This window comes from Botrytis fragariae (assembly GCF_013461495.1).
Source record: "Botrytis fragariae strain BVB16 chromosome Unknown tig00000000, whole genome shotgun sequence".
In the NCBI taxonomy this organism is placed as follows: Eukaryota; Fungi; Ascomycota; class Leotiomycetes; order Helotiales; family Sclerotiniaceae; genus Botrytis; species Botrytis fragariae.
The window spans coordinates 113,574-136,666 of record NW_023500986.1 but is presented as its reverse complement, the minus strand read 5'-3'; the positions used below and the strand labels follow the sequence as shown (position 1 = coordinate 136,666).

The window sequence follows — 23,093 nt, the reverse complement described above, 5'->3', positions numbered from 1 at the left end:
AAAGGTTACTTCTTAAACCCATACTTCTCCAGATCCTCAATGCCTGGCGATGCAAACACATGCGTCTCCTCTCCTTGAAATGGCTGAACTCCTAAATCTACCATGCCCAACTTCTTCATTACCCTCATACTAGCCGCATTTCCCGAACTCGTAAATCCAAAATAGTTCTCTAGTCCTTGCTCCTTCTTGACATACTCCAACAGCGCACGCGCAGCTTCCGTCGCATAACCCCTCCCATGCACCTCAGAGACAAGCGCGAATCCCACATCTGGCAAATCAAACGAATCCGGATTGTTGCCCTTCGTCAAGCACACGGAGCCAATGGGTATCGCAGCCGAGAATGAGGGGTCTGAGTCACTTCTCAGGTATACGAGGAATTGACCATAGCCGTTGCGGGCATGTTCCTCGACGAAGCGGGTGGCGATTCTTTCGCGTGCAGCCTCGGGAGAGATGATAGCGGTCTTGCCTTCAGCGGCAATGAATTCGGGGGTGTTGTAGAGAGTGACGAGGAAGGTGCAGTGGATGGGATTATTGGCGTCGAAGTAGCCTATAAAGAGGTGGGGGGTGGTAAGGTGGAATATGGGATCGGCCATTGTAATGGACGGATAAAGAGAGCTGGATCCAGGGAGTTGGTTATGAAGCTTGATAAAGAGGTGTTTAATAGATTATATTATGGATATTTTGATTAGGTGCTGTATAATGCGCTGTGAGTCACTAGGTCGCACACAATTAAAAATATTAGATTAGAAGGCTGATTCGCTTAAGGTTAGATGTGGTTGTGTACCAACCTATTGCTTATTTTATTAATAGAGACAAATGAATCTATTTGTTAGTTCTATTCAGAAAAAAATTAATTTGTTAAAGAATATATATTTTTTGTACTATCAAAATTGTTATTATTATTTTTTTCTTAAATAATTTTAAATAGAAATTGAAGGACTTTATATAAATATTTTAGGCCATATATTATCAAAATAGAGAAGATTAAATAAAAGTATTAGAATAGGTTTATAACTTTGATTCTATAGATAAAGCTTTGTATTGAATAACAAATAGATCATAATTTAACTTGAGTTGATATTATTTTTATATTTATTTATAATTGAATTTCTAAACTTATAATTTTATTAACACATTTTCAAACCTTTTTATTAAGATCTAATAATAAACAGATTACAAAAAGTATTGATTTTATTCGTTAATAACAAATCAGATTATTTATAACTAACAAATAAAACTTTAATATTGTAATGTATGTAATAGAAACTTGTATAAGGATTTATATCGAATTTCTTTTTGTTAAAAATATCGACTTTGTCACCACAGGTGGACTTTGAAATATTGTAGGTACGAGCTTACACACTGCGCAACCTTGCTCAGCAGAGTACTTGACGGTACACGACTCGGAAGAAACAAATCGTCGAAACTTGGGAAAATTCTTTGACTTTGGTATTGCGACATTGATGATATCCTCACAATCTGCACATATCGGAAACTCCAAAGTTTCCCCTACATAATTCTTTGCTAGAGAATAACATGACAGTTTGACGAATAATGGTGGTCGAGGAGAGAAATCACAGAGACTTTGGACGAGTTTCTGAAGAACAATATCGTTAGGCTGCCATGAATTGTCAGCATACTTATCCACATTGGTGCCTATCTCAAACCAATGGTTGGTCAGATTCACATAGCAACCGCAAATACGACATTTATAATAATGTTGAAGACCATTCGAGATTCGCTCATAGACAATATAAAAACTATATACAAAGAAAGCCAACAGCTGAACCGTTCCCATTCCCATATCAAATCCACATAAATTCATTGCCAAATGACATTATCAATCATCCATCGTAGCTAATAAGCCCCCTTCGCACCAGGAAATTGGGCAAATTGCGAAGTATCAATACTCTTCAACTGAGGACAACTCAACCCACTCAACGCTGCAGAAACTGCTGCATTCAGCTGACTCAAAGCAGAGGCAGTATTAGACAATATACCCTTGAGAATATCAGGAGCAGCCTGCTGAGCAACTTGGAATGCAAAACAAATAGCGTTATTTCCCTCGGCCAACGTGGTAACATCAAATACACCGCCCGTCAAATTCTTAAGGTCTACGCCTGTGAATGAGTTCACCGTGCCGGTGTTTCCTCCAACGGAAAGGAACTCGGGGTGTTCAAGAGCTGCAATGTTGAGATCGAGTGCGAAAGGAACAAGACCGTATTCGTCACCAAGAGCGCGTTTATACCAGTTGTCAGGGATTTTCTCATGTCCTTCTGTCCACACAAAGCTACCTGGCTCTCCAGTAACAGAATAGAATGATTTCAAGACATCGCCATTCAAGTAGCCCTCGGGATATTCAGAGGATTTGTTTGCCATATATCGATAAATGAAAGTGTATGCTGCAGGTTGTACAGCGATTCCTGAAAAAGGTCCGTTGAAGAAATATGGATTATTGTCAATAGATTGTTGGAAACGAGTTGCTCGGAAGGGAGTCAGAACTGATAAATCGTAACCATTCGGACCCAGCGGCAAAGCGTACATCTCTTCAAATTGAGGCAAGATCACTTTGTAATTATTGCCACTAGTCACCGTTAATATCTTTATTCCCCCGACCCTGAGATATGGTATAACTTACTATTCATAAAGATCCGGACGTGCAGGTGATACATCAGACTCATATTTGTTGTGTGATCCGATTAATCCTTGAGGTTTACCAAGAAGTCCAATTGTGCTCAGCAGGCCTCCAGATGGAGGTCCTCCAATAGACCAACTTGTCAAATCCCCGTCGAAGATAGCACCATATATAGAGAGGAATGCTCCAAGATCAGCACCCATGCCAAATACTATCTCTTACGTCAGTACGAGACATTTAGAATCACGACGATATATAACTCACCGTCATAGGTTCCTTGAACAAATTGCGAAATTGTCGCTACTCCATTGTGAGGAATGTAGTTGTGGTTGGCCATAGCATTTAACCCTATAGACGAGCATTAGCATTGACCTATGAAGTCATTTTTCGAACCATTCATTTCAGACCAAACGATCGATTCGAGGGGTTCCTTACCAGGACAGGGACCACGTAAATCGTTGGGTCCTGGAGCAACAAATGCATGATTGCCCGTGTTGGATACATATTGGTCGGGTGCAGAGAATGCAACAGAGCGAGAACTCGATACACGTTTCTCAATTCCAGCTTCAATCTGGGCAGTGATCTTTTCAAGAGATCGCTTCTCTTCTGCGCTCATGGATTGAACATTGTCAAACATGCGGGAAGGGAAGGCGAGGGTCTTTGTAAAGCATAGGGCGAGGCCTGTTATTGCAAAACTGTACTTCATCTTGAAAATCTTCTGAACAATGGAGGGAAGAGGAGAAAGTTGGAGTGGATAAGAGTTGCGAATGGTAGAGAATTCTGGGGAGATCACTCATGGTTATGGTCCATACTTATATCGCCCAGAGTATTAAGATCTGGAGTAAGCTTTTCTGAGATGCATTCGGAGATTTCTTTTACTTCTTGGCAGGCTCGCCGCAACTTCGCTACCAGTCATTGCCAACCGCGCGTGATGTGGTTCCTTTTGCCCACACTCACCTTCCTCATCCCATAACCCGGGACTTGGGCAATGCAGGTGGTAAAGTTCGGAATTTCTGTCTCGGTGGTCCCGACTCCTAAGGGTCAAAGCTACCCACAACAAGGAGGCATTTTTCCTACCCAATCATTAGACCGCCATTTTAAAAGCAAGCATCTAAGATGCTGGCGGCCTTAAATCTTCAAGCTGATTCACCGCAAAAGAACAGCGTAGTGACATCCGAGCCATTGAAAAGTATCAAGAATGTTGATAATAGAATTCTCAGCTTAGCATTAACCCAGCCCATAACCTTAGTGGCACCGAAACGGTCATAGCAAGCTGAGATGGGATATTATGTGGCGTATTACGAGAATGCCACTGGCGTCATTGGAATGCGCGCAGGACCGGTAGTTGACGCAATAGGAGGAACCTCCGACGATATTGAAGATTGAATTCGATCAACAGCCCCTGGAAATGGGATGGAAACCCTGAATGGCATTGTCCTCTGTGTGAAGTACAATTGCAGCCACTCATATAGGCATAGTCGCCACACGGGTCATCAAGGCACGAGACGGCGTTTTGACCATTCAGGAGAGAAAAGGTTGCTAATATTGTGGATCTCGGGTAGATCTTGGGCACGTCCTCAGCGAAGTGTCTTTGAACGACTGTACTAAAAATAAAAAAGCGGCAGGGTTTGATCACGTTTTTAATCTTGCGATAACCCAATTTTTTCCCTTTACGGTTGAAGTAAAATAAATCCTTTGGGAGGACATAAGATAATTAGAATGTCAAAATTATCTCAGTATTTTCAGATTCATTTGTTTTATTTGTAGTTGAATTATAAGTCAATTGATTGAACGATTCTAATAGAGATCAAGATGGGTAATTCCGGTCTCTTTTCCCCCCTACGTAGAGTAGGAGCACGTCCCATACTGATTCGCGGGGCAAAGAGATTTAAGGTTTTCTTTTTGGGGATACGCACCTCGGCACTTCTGGGACGTCTGAGGTGACATGTTTACTAAGTACTTATTGGTTATTCACAATATGGCCAACCACCCCAGGTGACAACGACACATTGTCATCCTGCCCTGGACTGGGTTGCATCTGGAAAGGGTAAAACCTTATTTGAAGCTTGAGTTGAGATGGGTGGCTGGGTTTTCGTTGGGTTTACATCCAATCTTGTTTAGCGGGAGGAACTCACTCACAGCTGAAGTAAACATACAGGTGCAGAGTGAGGATCCGCGGCTGGGGACCCAAAACAATGAAGAGGTCTTTACGTGCCCTTGCAGCTGCATATTACAAATGTGCGTTGAGTGCTGGCTCATTGCATACTCCGCGTGTGTTGCTTGGAAACCATCAAATTCTTGTTCTGAGCAGGCTCTAATACCTCTACGCAATCAATCCATACACTTCTCGTTATTACTCACTCCTATGAAGAAGCCAGTATCTGAAAATCCAGGAACTAAAAACTCGGCATTTAGCATTTTGAATGCTTTCAAAATGTACTCAATAGTAGGAGTTCGAAATGTTGATCTGAACCTCTTTCATGCTGGAATATTTTGCACAACGAGTGCCAAAAGTCGATCACCTATTGACGCCTTACTCTTGTCCTCCAATGGCGAGTCTACTAGAGGTCATAGCGGCTGGCCTCTGGGCAACTGAAGTGGCTCGTTACATAGAGCCGATACCAGTAATCACATCGTACACAAGGTAAATAAAGCTCGAAAAGTTGATAGGTCGAACGAAATCTGGTCTTTGGAGAGGTGCACCTTTACTTCATTTCCATTCGCGCAAATCCAGACCAGACCTTGCTTAATCCAAGCATCATCAACCACCATAGCTCATCATTCATCCCAAAATTCGATTAAATTATTAAACAAGCTCATAATAAGCACTGTAATTAAGGACGATGCCTTTGCTGCGTTTGAATAGTATCGTAAAACCCCGAAGTCTAGATTGATCTTGAATCGTATAGAGTTAGTGTCTAGGTGCATGTTGATCATTGGACTCTCAATGCTCCAGAACCTCTAGCGCAAATACCCACGGGACGAAATCTACTACCAACAAGAACATCCCAGGGCAGAAGTGAAAGTTGCCAATGTCGACGTGATCCGGATCTCATGGGCAAGGTGACAAGAGCTACCCAAACCCTCGGCTCATTGTAGGGTACGATAGAATAGTAGGTTCCTAGCTTTTCACGACCAAGTCTCCACGATGCATGGATGGAAGCGTCAATGTTCGACTCTTTTTCTACTCACCAAACAGGCCTTGACTAGAAACATCGAAAGCGATGGCCTTTTTGTCATCTGTGAGAAGTGTATGTCGCGGGTCCATAATCAATCACGCGATACTATCCAAACTCTTTCCTACTTTCGCGATCTCTCCTAGAAGAATCTTGTGGTATCTTCTTCGGCCAACTCCTCGAAATGTCAATTTTATCTCTAGGGGCCACGACTTCGAGCAGCAAATATAACAGATAATCGATGATCACACAGAGGCAAAAGAGTTTACCTGCCCAAATTCCGCAACCATAGTATCTCTTGAGACGATCGATCAAGGCAAAGCTCTGTACACCAGCCCTTCCTCTCGTGGCGCTCCAGCTAGCTGCATCAGCTGCGTCATATCCATAGAATTCCGCTTCGCTCAGAACACCGAAGATTCCATCATAAATCCTTTCTGTTCTCTCTGCCACATCTGTCCATGAATACATCAGCTTCACTTGATCATGAAACTTTTCGGTACGAACTTTGTTAGCTCTCAAAGACGCAATTGCTCGGCCGGTAGCAGCAACCAGATCATCTTCGTCTGGCTTGGCAAAAACTGTCATATGTGATGGAAGCACTTCTGGAATTCCTCCAACCTGTGTGCATACAACATATAACCCACAGCTAGCAGCTTCAACTATCACGGTTCCAAAAGCTTCGGTCAAACTCGGATGTAGATATATGTGCCCTCTAACCATAACATCTCGGACCTCTTCATGCCTGACAGGCCCTAGCATCTCAACTTTATCTTGTAACACGTTCTTCTCCAGCATTTGTTCAAGGTCGATGGCCTTTGGACCAGATCCTGCAATTATAAAATGTACATTGGGATGGTGGGCGAGAATTCGGGGAATTGCTGCAATCAATAGGTCGGTCCCTTTATTGTAAAACAGTCTAGAAACCACGACAATTGTGATCACATCGTGCGGACCAAGTGGATACGGGGCTGGTGGAGGATGCTTTCCTGGGGGGTCGGATGGATATGAAGGGTGTGATAGAGGTCGGAAGTTTTCTGCCACGACTGCATTTGGAATGACAGAGACCATAAGAGGATCAAGGGAAGCGCGCAAAACCGTGTTTTCTTTACTACAATGTGTTAGGGAATTAGGGGTTTCGAAAGGGTGTAATTGGATGATCCTACCATGTATGGCTGACACACACTACATGATCAACATCACTCAATGTAAATTTGAGAAGCTTGTTGATCAATATATTGCCGGCATCTGCGAACCCAAATAATGAGTGATCTGTGAATACAGTCCGCAGTCCCATCGTCCTTGCATGTAATATGGCTTCATGGCACATGCTACTCATGCTTGCATGGCCATGAACGATCTCTATTTGTTCTCGTAGGACGATATTGCGGAAGATTGGGAAGAACGAGAAGACCGTGGGAAAGGTACAAGAACGAAACATAACGAGGAATGGGACATGGTAGACTTTGAGACCATTTGTAAGATATCTGACACCGGTCCTATCCTCATATGCATGTGTAATAATTATGACTTTGTGTCCTCGGTCGATGAGCTTCGTAGAGAGTTGGTAGATATGACTTTCGACACCTCCTGGTTGTGGAAAGAAGAAGTCGCTGACCATAGCTATATTGTACGGCATCTTGACAACAAATACAACAACTGTTGCTAAGATCAACCGATCAAGGGGAGAATGTTAATTTGAGTTCAGGGAGGAATCACTTGTAGTTTCTGGTGCAAATTCATCATGATGATGACAATCGATATCATCAGTGAGGGCTGAAGTAGGAAGCTTTGGCAGCTTTGGGGCCTAGACTTTCGGGAATTTTGTCGCGCTCAATTAACTGCCACTTTAGTCGCTAAAGTCTCCGTAAAATTTTATTTTCCATTTCTCAGTTCTTTCTTAATCAACTGAAGAAAGTTTTGAAAATCGTCAATTGACATTGACAATTGTTGAATTATCAATTAAAAAACTTACAGATGTATTCAAGATATGTCCCTCCTTCTAAAAAGAAGGTAACAACGCAAGAGAATTCTATCGAGGCCCCTCCATCTCCCCCCAAATCATCCTCTCCTCCTCTCGCCCCACCTGCTACACGACCAGATGCCTCCTCAACTTATGCGCGTTATGTACCACCTTCTAAATCAAAACCAAAACCAAATACGCAACAAGACGCCCCCATAGCTGCACCAGAATCGCCATCTCCAGCCTCCAAACGAAAGCACGAAGATGTCGTTCAGCCCACGCCAGAGCCCATTTCCAAGAAGGCAAGAAAAGAGAAGAAAGAGAAGTCTGTGACAGCACTCATGTCATCAGTTTCCGAGGAGCCACATAATGATACTGTCTCGCCAGAAGAAGCGCAAGAAGTGACAAGGAAGGACAAGAAATCAAAGAAGTCGAAGTCGAAGATCGAAACCATTTCGTCTCGGGATACTGCAGAAAGTAATGAGGATATAGATGATACAAGACATAAAAGGGTATTAGAGAAGCGCGAGAAGTCTATCAAGAAGGCTGAGAGACGTGCGCGCAAAGCTGCTGAGGAGGGTGTAGTCGTTGAGAACGCCCAAGAGCCAGAGGAACCTGGGGAGATCCACGATTTAGTCCCACTGCCGCAACCAGAACCAATTCCCGAACTTCCGCCTCCATCGCTCGAATCTACTCTCCCTTCATGGCTTGCGTCACCAATTCTAGTCTCGCCTACAACTACTGCCCAATTTTCCGTTTTAGGGGTCGAGGTTGAAGCTGCCAATGTTCTTCGGTCCAAAAGCTTTAATGAAGCATTCGCCGTTCAAGCCGCAGTACTTCCTCTCCTACTTCCTGGTTCTCAGCAAAAGCCTGGAGATGTATTGGTGTCAGCGGCCACCGGATCCGGAAAGACTCTATCATACGTTTTACCCATGACCCAAGATATCAGTCGTAATACAGTCACTCGTCTACGTGGATTAATCGTTATGCCAACTCGAGAACTTGTATCTCAAGCGCGTGAAGTATGTGAGGTATGTTCGAGTGCATTTTCTGCTGGCAGTAGAAAACGTGTAAAGATAGGCACAGCAGTAGGAAATGAAGCCTTCAAAGTGGAACAAGCAAACCTTGTGGAAAATACGTATCGGTATGATCCGATACTATACCACGAGCAAGAAGAGCGAAAAAATTCTCGATGGGAGAGTTCGGATGCTGGAATAGATGATGAAGGTGAACCGTTCTTCGATGATGAAACCGCTTCTCCTTTGCCTGATCATGTCATTGAGCCGGTATCAAAGGTTGATATTCTTATCTGCACACCGGGAAGATTGGTAGAGCATTTAAAGTCTACCCCAGGATTTACTCTACAGCATGTCAAATGGCTTGTTATAGACGAAGCAGATAAGCTCCTGGATCAAAGTTTCCAGCAATGGTTGGATATTGTTATGAATTCCTTAGCGGCAGGGCAGAAATCACTTCCAAGTAATAAGGATAGAGTGAGAAAAATTGTTCTCAGTGCTACGATGACCAGAGATATTGGTCAATTGACTAGTTTGAAGCTCTATCGACCAAAATTGGTAGTCCTAGAAGGTTCATCAGCAGGTGATAATGGAAAGGGATCACAGGCGCATGTTCTACCATCTGGACTTACTGAATTTGCTGTCAAGGTCGATGACGAGAATCTGAAGCCTTTGTATTTGATTGAAATATTGAAGGGAAATGACATGATAGATGAGAGCGAGATTAAATCCGACACAGACACGGATTCGGATTCTTCTTCTGATTCCAGTTCAGACGAAGACAGCTCAGAAGACAGTTCGTCCTCGGACGACAGCTCAGAATCAGACACCGATTCAGACTCAAAGCCAGATTCAAGATCATCGCTCAAGTCGAAATCAAAAATCAAAACTAATCCACTACCAATCAATCACGAACCTCATGGTGTACTCATATTCACCAAATCTAACGAATCCGCCATCCGTCTCGGTCGTTTACTTTCCTTGATCAACGATTCCTACACCAATATCATTGGAACTCTCACCTCTACCACCCGTTCCTCTGAGCGCAGGGCCTCTATCGCCTCATTCTCTCGAGGTAAACTCCAAATCCTCGTCGCTTCTGACCTCGTCTCTCGTGGTCTCGATCTTCCTGATCTTGCGCATGTTATAAATTATGACGTTCCTACAAGCATTACAAATTATGTACACAGAGTAGGTAGAACAGCGAGAGCAGGGAGACAAGGTTCTGCATGGACTTTAGTTGGGAACACTGAGGCGAGATGGTTTTTTAATGAGGTTGCAAAGAGTGAAGGAATTAGGAGGAAAGACGGAGAGAAGGTCAAGAGAGTAGTTGTTGATGCAAGGAAATTTGGCGAGTACAAGAAGGAAACTTATGAGGATGCTTTGGAGGAGCTGGGTCAAGAAGCTATGGCTATCAGGAAAAAGAAGTCTGGCTAGAGGGTGGGCTAGAGTATATGAATTCAACACAAATACTAAATTTTAATGATACGATGTTGTATGATATTTTACGTTTCATGCACCATGAATGAATCCTGTGATTGAGATCTTCAGACGATGCCTTAAAGTCATACACACTATCAGATCGAAACATGAGATATTATCATAGGCTGAATGTATTTTATTAGGTCATTAGACACTCGGCCAGTAAAATGGTGGTTTTATCTAGACTTTTAAATTCCCAATCATCTTCCCCTTTCCCTCAAAAGTTCTTCCCAAGATAAGGACTCTGCACGCTCGCAAATCCCTGCGGACAAGCCCTCCCGATCGGCGCACTTCCACTCCTCATATAACACACCTTTGCCTGCGCACAAGCATCACTTGTACAATTCGGGCTCTTGATAGAACTTTTTCCTTGAAACGTATTAAACACCTCTACTAACGTTCTGTTTCTCTCCATCGCTTCCGTAACACCATGCCAAAATGTCGCATTGAGCGGCGCATCTTCTGGCCAAGAAATTGATGGTCCATAGGTAGCTCTTGTAGAGTACTCGAACTGGTAGGTAGGGCCAGTCCCATTAAGGGAAGAATAGGTGTTTACGTCGGAATAAAATGTATATGCGTCCATGATTTCAAATGATCCGGTGTCAATTTCATACATGCGATAGCCGGAATTCACGTTTGTCAGTGGAGTTACGCTGGGTCCAATCCATCCGGTTGTTAAAGCGTTTGAGGAATTTTGCACGGTTCCGTTGTTGGAGTAGTAAATAAGCACTTGATCTTCATGCGTATGACCCCAGAAAACGTTGGCGATGACATGGGGTGAATAGCGGTCGACGATTTGATAGAAAAGATTTGTTGGGTTTGGGAGTGGATTGGTTCCATCCCACCCTGACAATACGTGGCCAAGAATCCAGACCCTCTCGCCAGCATCTTCCGCCATTTGAAGCTCGTCTATCATGAATTTAAATGAGCCGGAAACATCAGGGTCTGTCGTGTTGATGAAGTTAAGATAGTTAGACCTGTACCAAAAGTCGGTATTCAATGTGATAATCCGAAGTCCGACATGTGTTTTCACGGAATAAGCAGCGTAGTGGATAGCAGCTTCTTCGGCATCTGCTTTGCTCAGCCATCCTTCGTGCTGCCACAAGGAAGAGACATGATCGTAGTTCCAACTAAACTGCTTACCCAAAGGACCAGGTAAGCTGTGGGGACTATCAATGTTTTCCGGGGTTGAATCATGGTTTCCTAGTACGGGGAAGATAGGGTTCTTGATGTAGGATTTCAGCATTGAGTAGATACTAGTCTCTGTATACTCAACGTATTCTCGTGACATTTGGTTTTGAGCATCATGGGAAACGAGATCACCTAGTGGGACGTTAGCGAGAAGGTATGGAAGAAGTTCTGGTTAATCACCTGTATAGATTGTGAAAGCTGGTTCCAATCCATAGCCGTTGGTACCGGTCATAGCCCCAATGGATTGAAGAGCTGCTAGCGCAAGAAAGTATGGGGTATCGCATCTACATAATCCATTATTTGGTCATTCCAATGACATCGGAACATGAAACATACTTGTAAGACCCATATAATGGTGCCGGAAATATTGCCTGAGAAGTGGGTGCATCGGTGTATCTACAACACATGCCAGAAGAGCAATTTGCCTCAGAAGCAACTTGATATCTAGGGTCAAGGTGAAAATCCGAAAGATGAAGGACTTTCTTTCGTTGTCCACTTGGTCTTGGAGCCGTTACGTTGGCCGGCTTTGGCTTCCACAATCCGGTAGTATTTAATGGCGCTGCGCTGGGGAGCGGACAATAAGTAGTGCTCAGAGAACTACATATATATTGACCGTCTGATCCAGTAACATCAGCCAATGCTAGCACTTGTGTCCATATCGCACCCCAACTCCCTGGTGCATAGTTATTTTTGCACGTGGTGTTTGTTGCAAAGCCTGTGGCTTGACATAACGAAATTAAAGCATCAGGTACATATTCTGGAGCTTGCTGGGCGAGAGTCTTCCCTACGCTCAATGCAGCAATACATTTTGAACAATTACTTGAAAGCCCAGTTTGATTGTAAATGATATCCTTAACCTCGTTTAACGCATTCTGGAGCAATGTTTCTGGAGGTGTATTGCTCGGATTGCCGACAGCCTCTGGATAGTATACCGGATCATCAGTAGCAGTTGGTACGGTTGTGGGGTTGGTAAGATTAAGAGGAAAGGTGATGTTTAGTATCGGATCGTACAAAGCTGGTTGGGGTTCGGCAGTTGCAGCAGGTTTGAGATAGTAACTCGAAAACACTGAGGTTGGGAATGCCGACGGGACAACAAAGGATGGTTCCCCTGGTAATTGAGACTCTTTTTCTAGTTCGGCTCCAGCTTGGGTAAGAGGAGCAAGGTATCCCGCGAAAATTAAGGCGACGAGGAAATGTTTGGCCATGTCTCCCTAATGCCACAGATGGTAGAACGTGAAAATCCCGTAAATGACACCTATGCTTGACAAGAAACCGATGATTGATAAAGGAATCACACAAATCGAGAGAATTAGACCTTGGCCGAAGTTTCAGCTTTCTCACTTGGAGACTGAATGTGAGCGAGGGACTTTCAAACAGATATACACCCAACTGCCTTCGCTGCCAGCCACCCAATGTATATTTTTGATTGTTAAAAATAAGACAGACAGCGAATAGGAAAGGATTGAAAGCACTGGGTGGGATCTACTACCTAAAAGCTAAAATGAACTGGTACCGGTAACTACCTAGTAACGACGCGGAGTTACACTTCCAACGTGCTCGTGGGCTAACGATTGGCAATTGATGAAGTTGCCTGCATAATCTAAAGTCGGTGATTCCCCATCCTTATCAGATAGAGAAGAAATGGGGTGTAGCTCGCCGTCATTCCATGAAATGATGCAGAGAAGCTTCCAAAGAGAAATCCGCATTTCATTTATTAGATAGTTGTACATGATGGTAGTTAATTTGATGTAAAGCAAAAGTGCTGGCTGGAACAAAAATATGCGTAAGGAGTTGTTTCGGTATCACTAGCTAGCGTTCAGGTCAGTTAACCTCACCTGCTGCCTGAGTCTACGGCAACCATTCAAGACAACGAACGCAGCGGGGACAAGAACTTCGGATGCGAGTACAGCAATCGATATCCTTACATCAACTTTTTATTCTCTGTCGCTCGTAGCAATATTGACACATCATTTACAAGTGCAGCTTGTTGATTCAAATGTGTTTTGGGCATTCGAGCTTTCTCGCACCCTTCGATAGCCTTTTCAAGTGAGAAGTGCTTCTGGACAACTTTTCAAATGCAACGATGGAAGAATGCGCCATCTTCCATCCTTGTGGCTGCATCTTGAGCTGTGTGTTTGACCACATTGTTCATTTATAAATAATGAATAATTGAATACATCTCGTCTTCACTTGCCCAAGGCCTGTATAGCATCACCCATGAAAATCATGCTCTCATTCCGAGAAGACCAGCTTTTTAATGGACCAATTACTAGCAAAGGTTACCGCTAGACATGAGAAATTACATTTGCCATTCAGAGAGTTTCAGGATCATATTTTATACATCTTAGATGCAATTTCTTCATGCGCATGTCCTCTACAAGATAGGCAGCATGATTAATATGATGGAATGAGTCGAGATTTGGGTTTCTACTAACACTGATAGGATCAGTAATTATATGTTTCTTATTTCCAAATAGGACACTACTGACTTGTTTGAGCAGGAAGACAATGGGAACCCGATTGTACTTCTGGTCACCCCTTCTTCGTCTGCTTAGGTGTACGATTCCTTTTGAAGAAAAAAGGGGTATCGGTAGGGGCCCTTTATTGACCTACAGATAACACGAGTAAATTTCGAATTGGGAACGCTGTTTCGAAGTTCTCGAGTTCCAATGCTGATTGATCAAGTGTTCCATGCTAGAGGGGACTCACTGGGAGTATGTGTGATGATGGCCATGAACCACAAATTACTATGTCATCTTCAGCGATATTGATACACGCCTTGCAAGTCTTTCAGCCACAACTCCTTCTTCACCTTGCTTCACGATCAACTTCGAAGACCAGTCTCGTGAACCGCGTTGATCTAATCCTTGCTGATTGCTTGTTCAAAGGATTCAGAGGCATCAAAGGTCTTGCCTTTTTACCAGATTCTAAATTGAATAATGAGGATTGGGCCAACCTTGGTAATCCAGGCCGGATGAGAAAGTCTTCTCTAGTTTTGCGGAATGATTCACTCTAGCCACATCCACGTTGGTCAAGAACTCACCAGAATCCCTCTCCACAATTTCAAAGGAACATACTTAATGACCGCGTGTATAGAGAGGGACACTTGCTAAGCTTAGATTTTCAGTCCTGCAGGATGCATCTACTTCTAGTGGTATTCTTAGGAGCTTTATTGGAGGGGAAACGATTGGTATTGACAAAAGGAGAGGCTATAGGGCCAAGGCCTGCTTGGAAGATACAGTTCATTCAAGAAATAATCTTACAATTTAACAGACGTTTCTTCCGAACAAATGCTCTTTGGAAAATCCATTTCTGATGCCTCTATTAGAGTTGGTATTACGATCCGCAACAATGAGGCTTGGACCTGTGAGTCTGTATTGACAAACAAAGAAGTCAATCCAATTGGCGGAACGATAAATTTTCCGTGCTTGCTTGAAATGTCGGGCGTCAACAATCTGTTGATTCCAATTTTCATCGACTACACAGAAAGTTGACTTCTTCTAGCCTTGCGAATCTACGCTATGTTGACTAGGATTATTGGACCACTGTTCTGTAAATTATTTCAGGATCTCTAGCAGTTTCCAAAAGTTTAAGTTAATAGTCATCCACCCTTTGAATACATGATATTTATCTCTAATACTGCTCATTTGAGGCCACTTATGGGCAAATACTCTTTAATATTCTTATAAATATACTAAATGGTCTAATAATATTTGGGGTTCGGGAGCTTACCAAGTCAGGCACGTTTGTTCTGACTAATGGGATAGTATTACTTTCATTGCCCTCGCAAAGTTCTGACCTTAATAAGAGGGAGAAGAGGAGCCAGACTCCTTATTGTTGTACAGGAAGTGGTCTATGACTGGCCTTTAAAGTTAAGGAAAAACTTACACTAAAATGATATAAACAAGTCACCTTGGATTTCTAATCATTCAAACGATCACGAATGAACCTACAAGGGAGATATGATCTTTGCATCGCTTGGACCTCCTGATTCAAATCAAACAGCGATGACTTTCGATCATGGAATCTAGCTCCGGACTACTGGGTACGGTCTGCAGCTATTCTCGCATTTTGTCAAGACTGTAATATGAATTGAGATATTAAACTGACACCTCAATATAACACATATTGCACGTTGCCAATATTTATTTTCATTCGACTCAAGCTCTTAAAAAGCTAGTCGTCACATTCCAAACTGCTTACATGTTCATTGATGGCACTCTAATAGGCCTGCTGCTGTCTTCTACTGGATCAACTCGCCTGGGGTTATCATGACTTGAACGCATATCACAAGATGATTTTCTTAGAATTTAGTATCTTACATTGAAAGCCAAAACTTCCTAGTTGCATTCAATCTTTCTGAGTTTGAAAAATCTTTCGATGCTCAAAGTACTCCAGTGTAGATTGTAGCTTGGACCGAGGAGTCTGCAAGCTTTCCGAAGGCTTATTTGCTCGAAGCTTGCCTACTTCTGCCCCCGGCAGAAATCCGCCAAGTAAAGAGATTCGTCACAACATGCGGAATGCTATGTACAAGCCATTATCCGAAAGCTTACACTTGCCAAAGATTTTGCAATTTAAGATCTCGCTCCGCAGCGGGTAACGCCAAGAGCTATGGAATTTCGACATTCTTTTAAGCTTCGTGAGCTGCTGACTTCGGGCCATACGCGGCCATAAGTATCACCCTGACGAGCAGAGTGGCATGATGATAATCCCGGGGTTGCCAACCCCAACCTTGACGGCTCAGCTACGGTTGATCGCATTCGCATATCACTGATATCTGCCCCAGGCTGACTTACGTTGTTTGGACAATGAATTTCAATTTTCCGTTGGTCGTGAAGAGTGTGTCAATTTCCCTCGAATAAACTTCATCAAGGACAAGAATTGCGCCTCAGGAAGCGCATCAAGAGCCTTCTTAAGACTATCCTTGCTGAACTATTGCATGTAGCAAATTGCTAGCTACATGGTACTTTGTATCACTTGATGTATACTTGCGTACTCGCACAAGGATTTGATCATTCGGACAGTGGAAACTTGATCACATTTTACAATTTGCGTGGTAACGTTGTGCGCATTCTCATCTGCCTGCAAGCCAGGCTTTGAGCCTCCTTCATCATCTTGACCCCTTTCTAGACCGACAGACATCTCTCAGATCTTGCATGAATGCCATTCAGTTGTTCCTCTTACTTGGCCCATGCGTCGTCTATAGCCCATAATCAATTTCTGATGCCCCATTCAAAATAGCTCCACCAGCATCAAAGGTGTGGATAGAAATCAGGGCTGAAATGAAGCCACCAATTGAGGCTTTACTTAGGTCCGGAGGCATCTCCATCGCATTTTACTCTGTAGTGGCTATACCAGATCTGTTCAATTGCCAGTGAGATCAGACGTTATCGAGTCTGGCTCTGGGTAGTAGGCACTATCCTTCCGATGTTATGGAGTAGAATCAAGCCATGGGGAGTTTAGGAGGCTCTCGATGTATCTGATTCGAGGAAGAGTAGTTGCAGCGCATGTGTTTTTTTTTGATGCTTTTGGGAATTTGATCTACACAGGCCATCTGTACTTGGTAATTGCTCCAGAACAATATGCCCGAAATCCCCGAAGTCCCCGAAATGTCACAGTCACCAGACGTTTCCTCACAAACACCTTCCAGAAGGAGTTCATTGATTACCCAGTATTGTTTGGTTCTGTCTACGTGCCAGAGGAAGTGAAAGGGGGTAATTGCAATATTCACGAGCAGTCCATTCTGTTTCCGAGATAGAGGTGTATGTATGTTAGCTTTTAGTTTGCGGGCAAAACATTCCGTAAGCTACTGAGCCACTTAACAAATATATCATATTGCCTTGGCCTTCGCACTTGGCATACCCACTCTTCGTATCACGCTAGACGGTTGGCCTGGGGGGCTACTCCGGCTAATTACAAAAAGACTGAATCTCAATGATGACACCTTCAAACATGTAGAGTAATTATTTGAGTGGGAGATTGATAGGAGAGCATGAAAATGTAGTTTTTATTTTATCTTAATCATCAGAGTCATTTCTAAACTGAGTTCAAGCCCCAGTGAAAATCAATTCATGAATATGGTTCGGCTTCTCGGCGACGTAGTGGATACAGCGGAAAGTTTGCGTCGAAGCTCTGTAACTTTGTGATAATGTGTAACCTCAGTATCTTGCCTCCTATATAAGCGGAAAGCGGTTAACCAAATCAAGAGATCCGCCAACTTTATTGTGATAAAAATCGTGAAACAAGGCCAAGCGTCTAAGCTCGTCCCCTGAACTTACCACGGACTCCATAAACAATGACAGAAACAAAAAAAAAGAACAAACGTGTAATATTTCGAATGTCGTTGCTGCTATTCCCATCGCCCAGAGCTTTAGCAACGATAAATGGTGGCGGCAGCGGGTACACGCGTTGCCTAAGTTCTTGTGACCTTGGCTGATCAGGATTCTATCTAGGGCTGCATGTATTGCTGCCGGCAATTGTTTGAACGGTATTTGGCGGAATATTAATGATACTATATTCCATCTTGGCATTGAACACGGAAAATTCTTGAAATGAAATTTGCGAGGATTCAACATTCGGTATCATCATACTATCATGCCATCAACAATGTCCCGGCGTGTCGTCAATTACTGATTGAGCCATCGCCCCAATCAAGAATCAAGATACCTGGCCTCGTGTGGATTCAGGGATAGAAAATGGAGATTGCATCCCAACTCATCCTATTCACCGCGATGAAACCCCCACAATTGGCACACGAACCTCCTTGATGCATGATTACAATCAGTTGCAATATATTTTCCAAATTTGAAGAATGTTCTTTGGAACCCTTCAGAGAATGGGATGCACAATGCTTGAAAATGTCTTTGCAATTGCAGGAATTTCGTGTTACCATGACACAATGTAAATTCAACGGTGAACATAATTTCCCTTCAAACCCGGCAGCGGACTATCTGGCCTTCATAGAACCATCGATGGAAGCAGGATGCCTGGAAGAATCCAGGGACCTCTGTTTCCTTATTCGGAAATTTGCTAACTTTAAAATGCGAGTGCATAGAGTAAGGTGATTTGAGCTTCAAAAGCGAGAGGCGGCAACCAACCCCCTAGCTAATGTAAATTGCAACCTTGCACCTGTCTATACTTCGTAGACTAAGCCTATTTGATATATCATTGATTCAAATGAAACATGACCACCTTGCGCGTGTACTACACTCGACAACAAGTTCTTCCGCTGATGCGTACTACTTTGGATGATTCCGAGAAGTATCCACCTATCTCCTGGAGAGTTTGGATGAAAAGAACTTCTTTCTTCAAAGGGTGGGCATGCCACTCAAAGTTGAATCCGCCATCCATGTTCAATCAGTGACAGGGGCCTTTTGTGATGAACCTCAACCCAGCATCCTCTAAGGTCCCATCAAATTCCCACTCTAGGTTCTTGGCTTACTATATTCTCTAATTGGGGGGGAAGGGGGGGCAACATTTATTGTTAGTACGGTAAATGGCAAGTTACCAAAAAGTTATATAAACAGAATGTAAGTCCTGTATCAAGTTTTTTTTTCTCCTCATCCCAACGATCTCTCTTCACTTCTCACTACATATTACACACTCTTTGACTTCAACATGAAGTCGTTCACTCTTTTCAGCGCAGCGCTTGCCGCAGTCGCACAAACTGTTTCTGCTGCTGTCGCAGTCAACGGAGCCGCAGAAGGTTTCGCCAAAGGTGTTACTGGTGGTGGTTCCGCAACTGCTGTCTACCCAACCACAACCGACGAACTGGTTTCCTACTTGGGAGACTCCTCTCCTCGTGTCATCGTCCTCACCAAGACCTTCGATTTCAGAGGAACCGAGGGTACCACCACTGCCACTGGATGTGCACCATGGGGTACCGCATCCAACTGCCAACTTGCTATCGATGGCGCCAGTGGATGGTGTGAGAACTATGAGCCAGATGCTCCAGCTGCCAGCGTCACTTACGACAACGCTGGTGTCCTTGGTATCACGGTTGCTTCCGACAAGACTTTGATCGGTGAGGGTTCCACTGGTATCATCCAAGGAAAGGGTCTCCGTATGGTTTCCGGTGCTAGCAACATCATCATTCAGTAAGTAGTGTACGAGCTCATTCTAGCTAAATTCATACTAACCCTGGATTTAGAAACATCAAGATCGAAGAAATCAACCCCAAGTACGTCTGGGGAGGTGACGCTATTACTATCAACGATGCCGATATGATCTGGATTGATCACGTCACCACTTACCACATCGCCCGTCAACACATCGTTCTTGGTACGCTCGCTTCCAACCGTGTTACTCTCTCCAACAACTACATCAACGGTGTCTCTGATTACTCTGCCACTTGTGACGGATACCACTACTGGGGTATCTACCTTGATGGTTCCAACGATTTGGTCACCATGAAGGGTAACTATATCTACCACACTTCTGGACGTTCCCCCAAGGTTCAAGGAAACACTGTCCTCCATGCTGTTAACAACTACTGGTACGACAACTCCGGACACGCGTTCGAGATCGGTGCCGGTGCCTACGTCGTCGCTGAGGGCAACGTTTTCCAGAACATCCCAGTCGTCGCTGAATCTCCAATCGACGGTGAGCTCTTCACTGCTCCATCTACCACCGCCAACGCAGCCTGTACCGCCTATCTTGGACACACTTGTCAAGTCAACGGTTTCGGTTCTTCTGGTACTTTCAGTTCCTCCACCACCAGCTTCTTCTCCGATTTCTCCGGAAAGAACGTCGCTTCCGCCGCCGCATACAGCGGTGTTGTCGCCAGCGTTACCGCCAGCGCTGGTTTCGGAACAGTTACCTACTAAATCATTTAGTGGGAGTTCGGTTGCCAGGTTGCAATGGAAGGAAATTTGGAGGAGATTCACACGTCGACTTTTGATGGGTGATGTTTTGGGGCTGAGTTCTTCGAGATGTATATACTTTTGATTACTTGTAAATATTCAATTCAATATTGCTGCGCATAATAACTTCCCTCCTGTGACTATAAAACTTGATTAGTGTGAGAATACTATGTTACTTTCAAATTCTACTTGACTACACCCAAAATCGCGTATGGACTGTGATCTCTCGGCATTTGGTGTTAAATATCCTAGACTTCTCTATGGAAGCTTTTGTTAGATTTGTGCTTCCCATGGTCTGGGCTGCAGTACGTCAATCACAGGGATTCAATAGCTCAAGACCACTCAACTTTCGCAAGATGTTCAGTCTTTGGGGCTATTCAAATGATTAAATTGCATTCAGATATTGAAAGTCTCAATTTGTTGGGTTACACGTTCAACCTTTGAGTTTGTTTAAATGATTTAACCAATTTCAGCCCTTCAAAGTTCTAAGTTGCTGAGCTACATTGTGACTATTGAATACCTGTTCCAAGAAGTAGTAATATGAAGGTGATGGATATTTCTGGCATCTTTCTACCGCGAATCCAAATGAGAGCAGAGAGAATATTATCTCTCTACTGATATTGTTAGCCAACTGTTACTTTGTGATGATGTTTTGGCAACCAAAAGCATGGTTGTGGTCCAGAAGACTCGAATCATCTATTCCATCAACCCTTTCTCCACGCGTTCTTATGTTGATAATCATGTCCGAGGGCTAAACAGATCGTTCAAATGCTTCTTGTAATTCTTAAACACTGCAAATCAGGATACTGACTCTCTGCAGCTAAAGACCATGGTTTCGTTTCATAGCAACCTGCCCGTCTGTCCTACCCTTTACCCACTCACTCGCTCCTTCGCTTCCTCACCAACAAACTCCAAGCACCAGATCCAATCCCCTCCCTACCCGAACGCAACCACAAACACATACCCCAATACTCCTATCTCAATAAATTCATCACTAGCGACAATCTTCTTCATCCATTTCGAGCAGATATCATCTGAATCCTTGACAATCGTATATAAACTCGACTTCACGGCGATAAAAGCATATGCGACTGCGCACATAAATACACACACAGCAAAGAACAGAGCAAACGTGAGAAGAATTGGACGTATAAGGTGTGGAATCGCGAGGAGGAGCTCTTGCGTACCTGGAGATTTATTAAGTAAGGGATCATATTGGAATGAAATGACGGAAAAAACATACCAAGAAGCAGATGGTCTATTCCGACCATTGTCGATGTCATAGTTGGTAGATCGTTGCGTTGCTGAGCTAACTCGTGCTTTCCCTGAAAACTTCTCCAAGAATTCCCTCCCTACTGACCACAATGTCCAAGTTTTCGAGAGAGTTTGTCGTTGAGACAATTTCGAGGTAGTAAGCTTCTGATATTTTGTTCGCTGAATTCGGCGTCGATGACGTTTAGACTTAGAGGCTACAAGGGAACCCCGTACAACAACGTGAATTTTCTGTTTTCCGTTGGATTCCGATATCAGGAGCGCAAGGACAAACTGAGGGAAGAACAATTTGAAAATTTCAACAGCTACCTTCGTTATTATGAATCTACAAAATACGGTTTATTGGAGCTCTGTGCGTTTTTGAGCTATCAACTAACTAGTAGCTGTCGGCCAAAAACTTCCCACACAGATGAATGTTTCACACACATCATGCACCGGAATCAGATGAAATAAAGTTGCTGCCTTTCGAATTCACATTGTACTACAAACGTCGATAGCACCATCGTCCATTTTGTAAGCTCGAAACTGGCAATTGGGTAGAAAGGAGCGACATGTCAGTGATGATCTCAAATTGGAGATGGCTTGTGAGTGAGACACAACAGATATCTAGATGACTCTTGTTGCACACCGACAATCCCAATAAATAAATAAAGTATATCGAAATTGAATTCCATCTAGATTTCTGCTAGTGATGGGAAAACAAGTGACTGTTCCAGTTGAATCCATTCGACAAACACAACCTATAAGGTTACTATGCACGGACTTTCCATTTCTCCCTAGCCCCTTCATTATCAGCCTTCAATAATGCAGTTGTATCGCAAGTTGCAACATAATTGAAAGTCGATGTGAGCTAATAAGGCGTCGGTAAATATCATTATGATAGCTAGCGGATATGAAGACGGATTTTGGGTCGCAAATGTTCTGGGTCCCAGGAATTTATGCTTAAAAATTCTGTCTCATGTACAATGTCAGCATGGCACAGGCCTAGCGGGAGGGGTTGTTTGTCGGATCGCTGCCGAATCTACGGCATGAAATCGGGGAACTTGATAATCACAACTGAAATGAATGGAAAGAGCATTTCGAAATCGGAGGGAGTGTGGTACGAAGAAGATATCATGAGCGAAGTATCAGAATTGAGTTGGTTTCATCTATAAAGGATGGCTAATACTCAGCATATTCTTGAGAGAGGAACGCCAATCGACTGCAAATACCACCTCATAGGGTGTTGGTGAATCATCAATCCACTGACCCAATCCAATTTAACTCTTAGCTTTAGTACATGTGTTCATATCCTATATATATATATATATATATATATAGAATGCATCTTGTGAGCTGTTTCCGACTCCAGCTCCTCCCAAGTATTCCAGTCCGGCTTTTGGCACCTGTTCTTCTCCACCCATCCCTTAATATCGCCCAAAAGCCATCCAATTCACCATTCAAATTGTTCTGGCTTTCCCCTCCTTTCATTTTCCCTTTCCATCAGTAGAAGCTTGGTAA

At 43.5% G+C, this 23,093-nt stretch overlaps 9 protein-coding genes across 9 annotated transcripts; 3 read left to right on the top strand and 6 right to left on the bottom strand.

The window, feature by feature from the left end:
* Positions 1-5: 5 nt before the first annotated feature.
* Bfra_006242 (putative acyl- n-acyltransferase protein) lies at positions 6-593 on the bottom strand (the record flags this gene model as incomplete). The annotated part of the gene is made up of 1 exon (XM_037336616.1): positions 6-593. The coding sequence occupies one exon, from the start codon at positions 591-593 to the stop codon at positions 6-8; it is 588 nt and encodes a 195-aa protein (XP_037197982.1).
* A 1,264-nt stretch (positions 594-1,857) lies between these two features.
* Positions 1,858-3,341, bottom strand: Bfra_006241 (putative oxidase-like protein; the record flags this gene model as incomplete). The annotated part of the gene is made up of 4 exons (XM_037336615.1): positions 1,858-2,584; positions 2,639-2,846; positions 2,900-2,983; positions 3,071-3,341. The coding sequence occupies 4 exons, from the start codon at positions 3,339-3,341 to the stop codon at positions 1,858-1,860; spliced, it is 1,290 nt and encodes a 429-aa protein (XP_037197981.1).
* A 430-nt stretch (positions 3,342-3,771) lies between these two features.
* Positions 3,772-4,303, bottom strand: Bfra_006240 (uncharacterized protein; the record flags this gene model as incomplete). The annotated part of the gene is made up of 2 exons (XM_037336614.1): positions 3,772-3,908; positions 4,088-4,303. Coding segments are annotated over 2 exons (351 nt in total), but the record flags the coding sequence as incomplete, so codon positions are not given.
* A 1,616-nt stretch (positions 4,304-5,919) lies between these two features.
* Bfra_006239 (putative phosphatidylinositol n-acetylglucosaminyltransferase gpi3 subunit protein) lies at positions 5,920-7,429 on the bottom strand (the record flags this gene model as incomplete). Its single annotated transcript, XM_037336613.1, has 2 exons — positions 5,920-6,919; positions 6,975-7,429. 2 exons carry the CDS (start codon positions 7,427-7,429, stop codon positions 5,920-5,922), a joined length of 1,455 nt encoding a protein of 484 aa, XP_037197979.1.
* A 356-nt stretch (positions 7,430-7,785) lies between these two features.
* Bfra_006238 (putative atp-dependent rna helicase dbp6 protein) lies at positions 7,786-10,224 on the top strand (the record flags this gene model as incomplete). The annotated part of the gene is made up of 1 exon (XM_037336612.1): positions 7,786-10,224. One exon carries the CDS (start codon positions 7,786-7,788, stop codon positions 10,222-10,224), a length of 2,439 nt encoding a protein of 812 aa, XP_037197978.1.
* A 262-nt stretch (positions 10,225-10,486) lies between these two features.
* Bfra_006237 (putative ser thr protein phosphatase family protein) lies at positions 10,487-12,665 on the bottom strand (the record flags this gene model as incomplete). Its single annotated transcript, XM_037336611.1, has 3 exons — positions 10,487-11,592; positions 11,641-11,744; positions 11,797-12,665. The coding sequence occupies 3 exons, from the start codon at positions 12,663-12,665 to the stop codon at positions 10,487-10,489; spliced, it is 2,079 nt and encodes a 692-aa protein (XP_037197977.1).
* A 2,085-nt stretch (positions 12,666-14,750) lies between these two features.
* Positions 14,751-14,992, top strand: Bfra_006236 (putative choline dehydrogenase protein; the record flags this gene model as incomplete). Its single annotated transcript, XM_037336610.1, has 2 exons — positions 14,751-14,884; positions 14,947-14,992. 2 exons carry the CDS (start codon positions 14,751-14,753, stop codon positions 14,990-14,992), a joined length of 180 nt encoding a protein of 59 aa, XP_037197976.1.
* A 4,085-nt stretch (positions 14,993-19,077) lies between these two features.
* On the top strand, positions 19,078-20,285 carry Bfra_006235 (putative pectate protein; the record flags this gene model as incomplete). The annotated part of the gene is made up of 2 exons (XM_037336609.1): positions 19,078-19,556; positions 19,610-20,285. 2 exons carry the CDS (start codon positions 19,078-19,080, stop codon positions 20,283-20,285), a joined length of 1,155 nt encoding a protein of 384 aa, XP_037197975.1.
* A 972-nt stretch (positions 20,286-21,257) lies between these two features.
* Positions 21,258-21,783, bottom strand: Bfra_006234 (uncharacterized protein; the record flags this gene model as incomplete). Its single annotated transcript, XM_037336608.1, has 2 exons — positions 21,565-21,783; positions 21,258-21,508 (listed from the first exon to the last, which is right to left on the bottom strand). The coding sequence occupies exons 1-2, from the start codon at positions 21,602-21,604 to the stop codon at positions 21,258-21,260; spliced, it is 291 nt and encodes a 96-aa protein (XP_037197974.1). The 5' UTR covers positions 21,605-21,783.
* Positions 21,784-23,093: the final 1,310 nt, after the last annotated feature.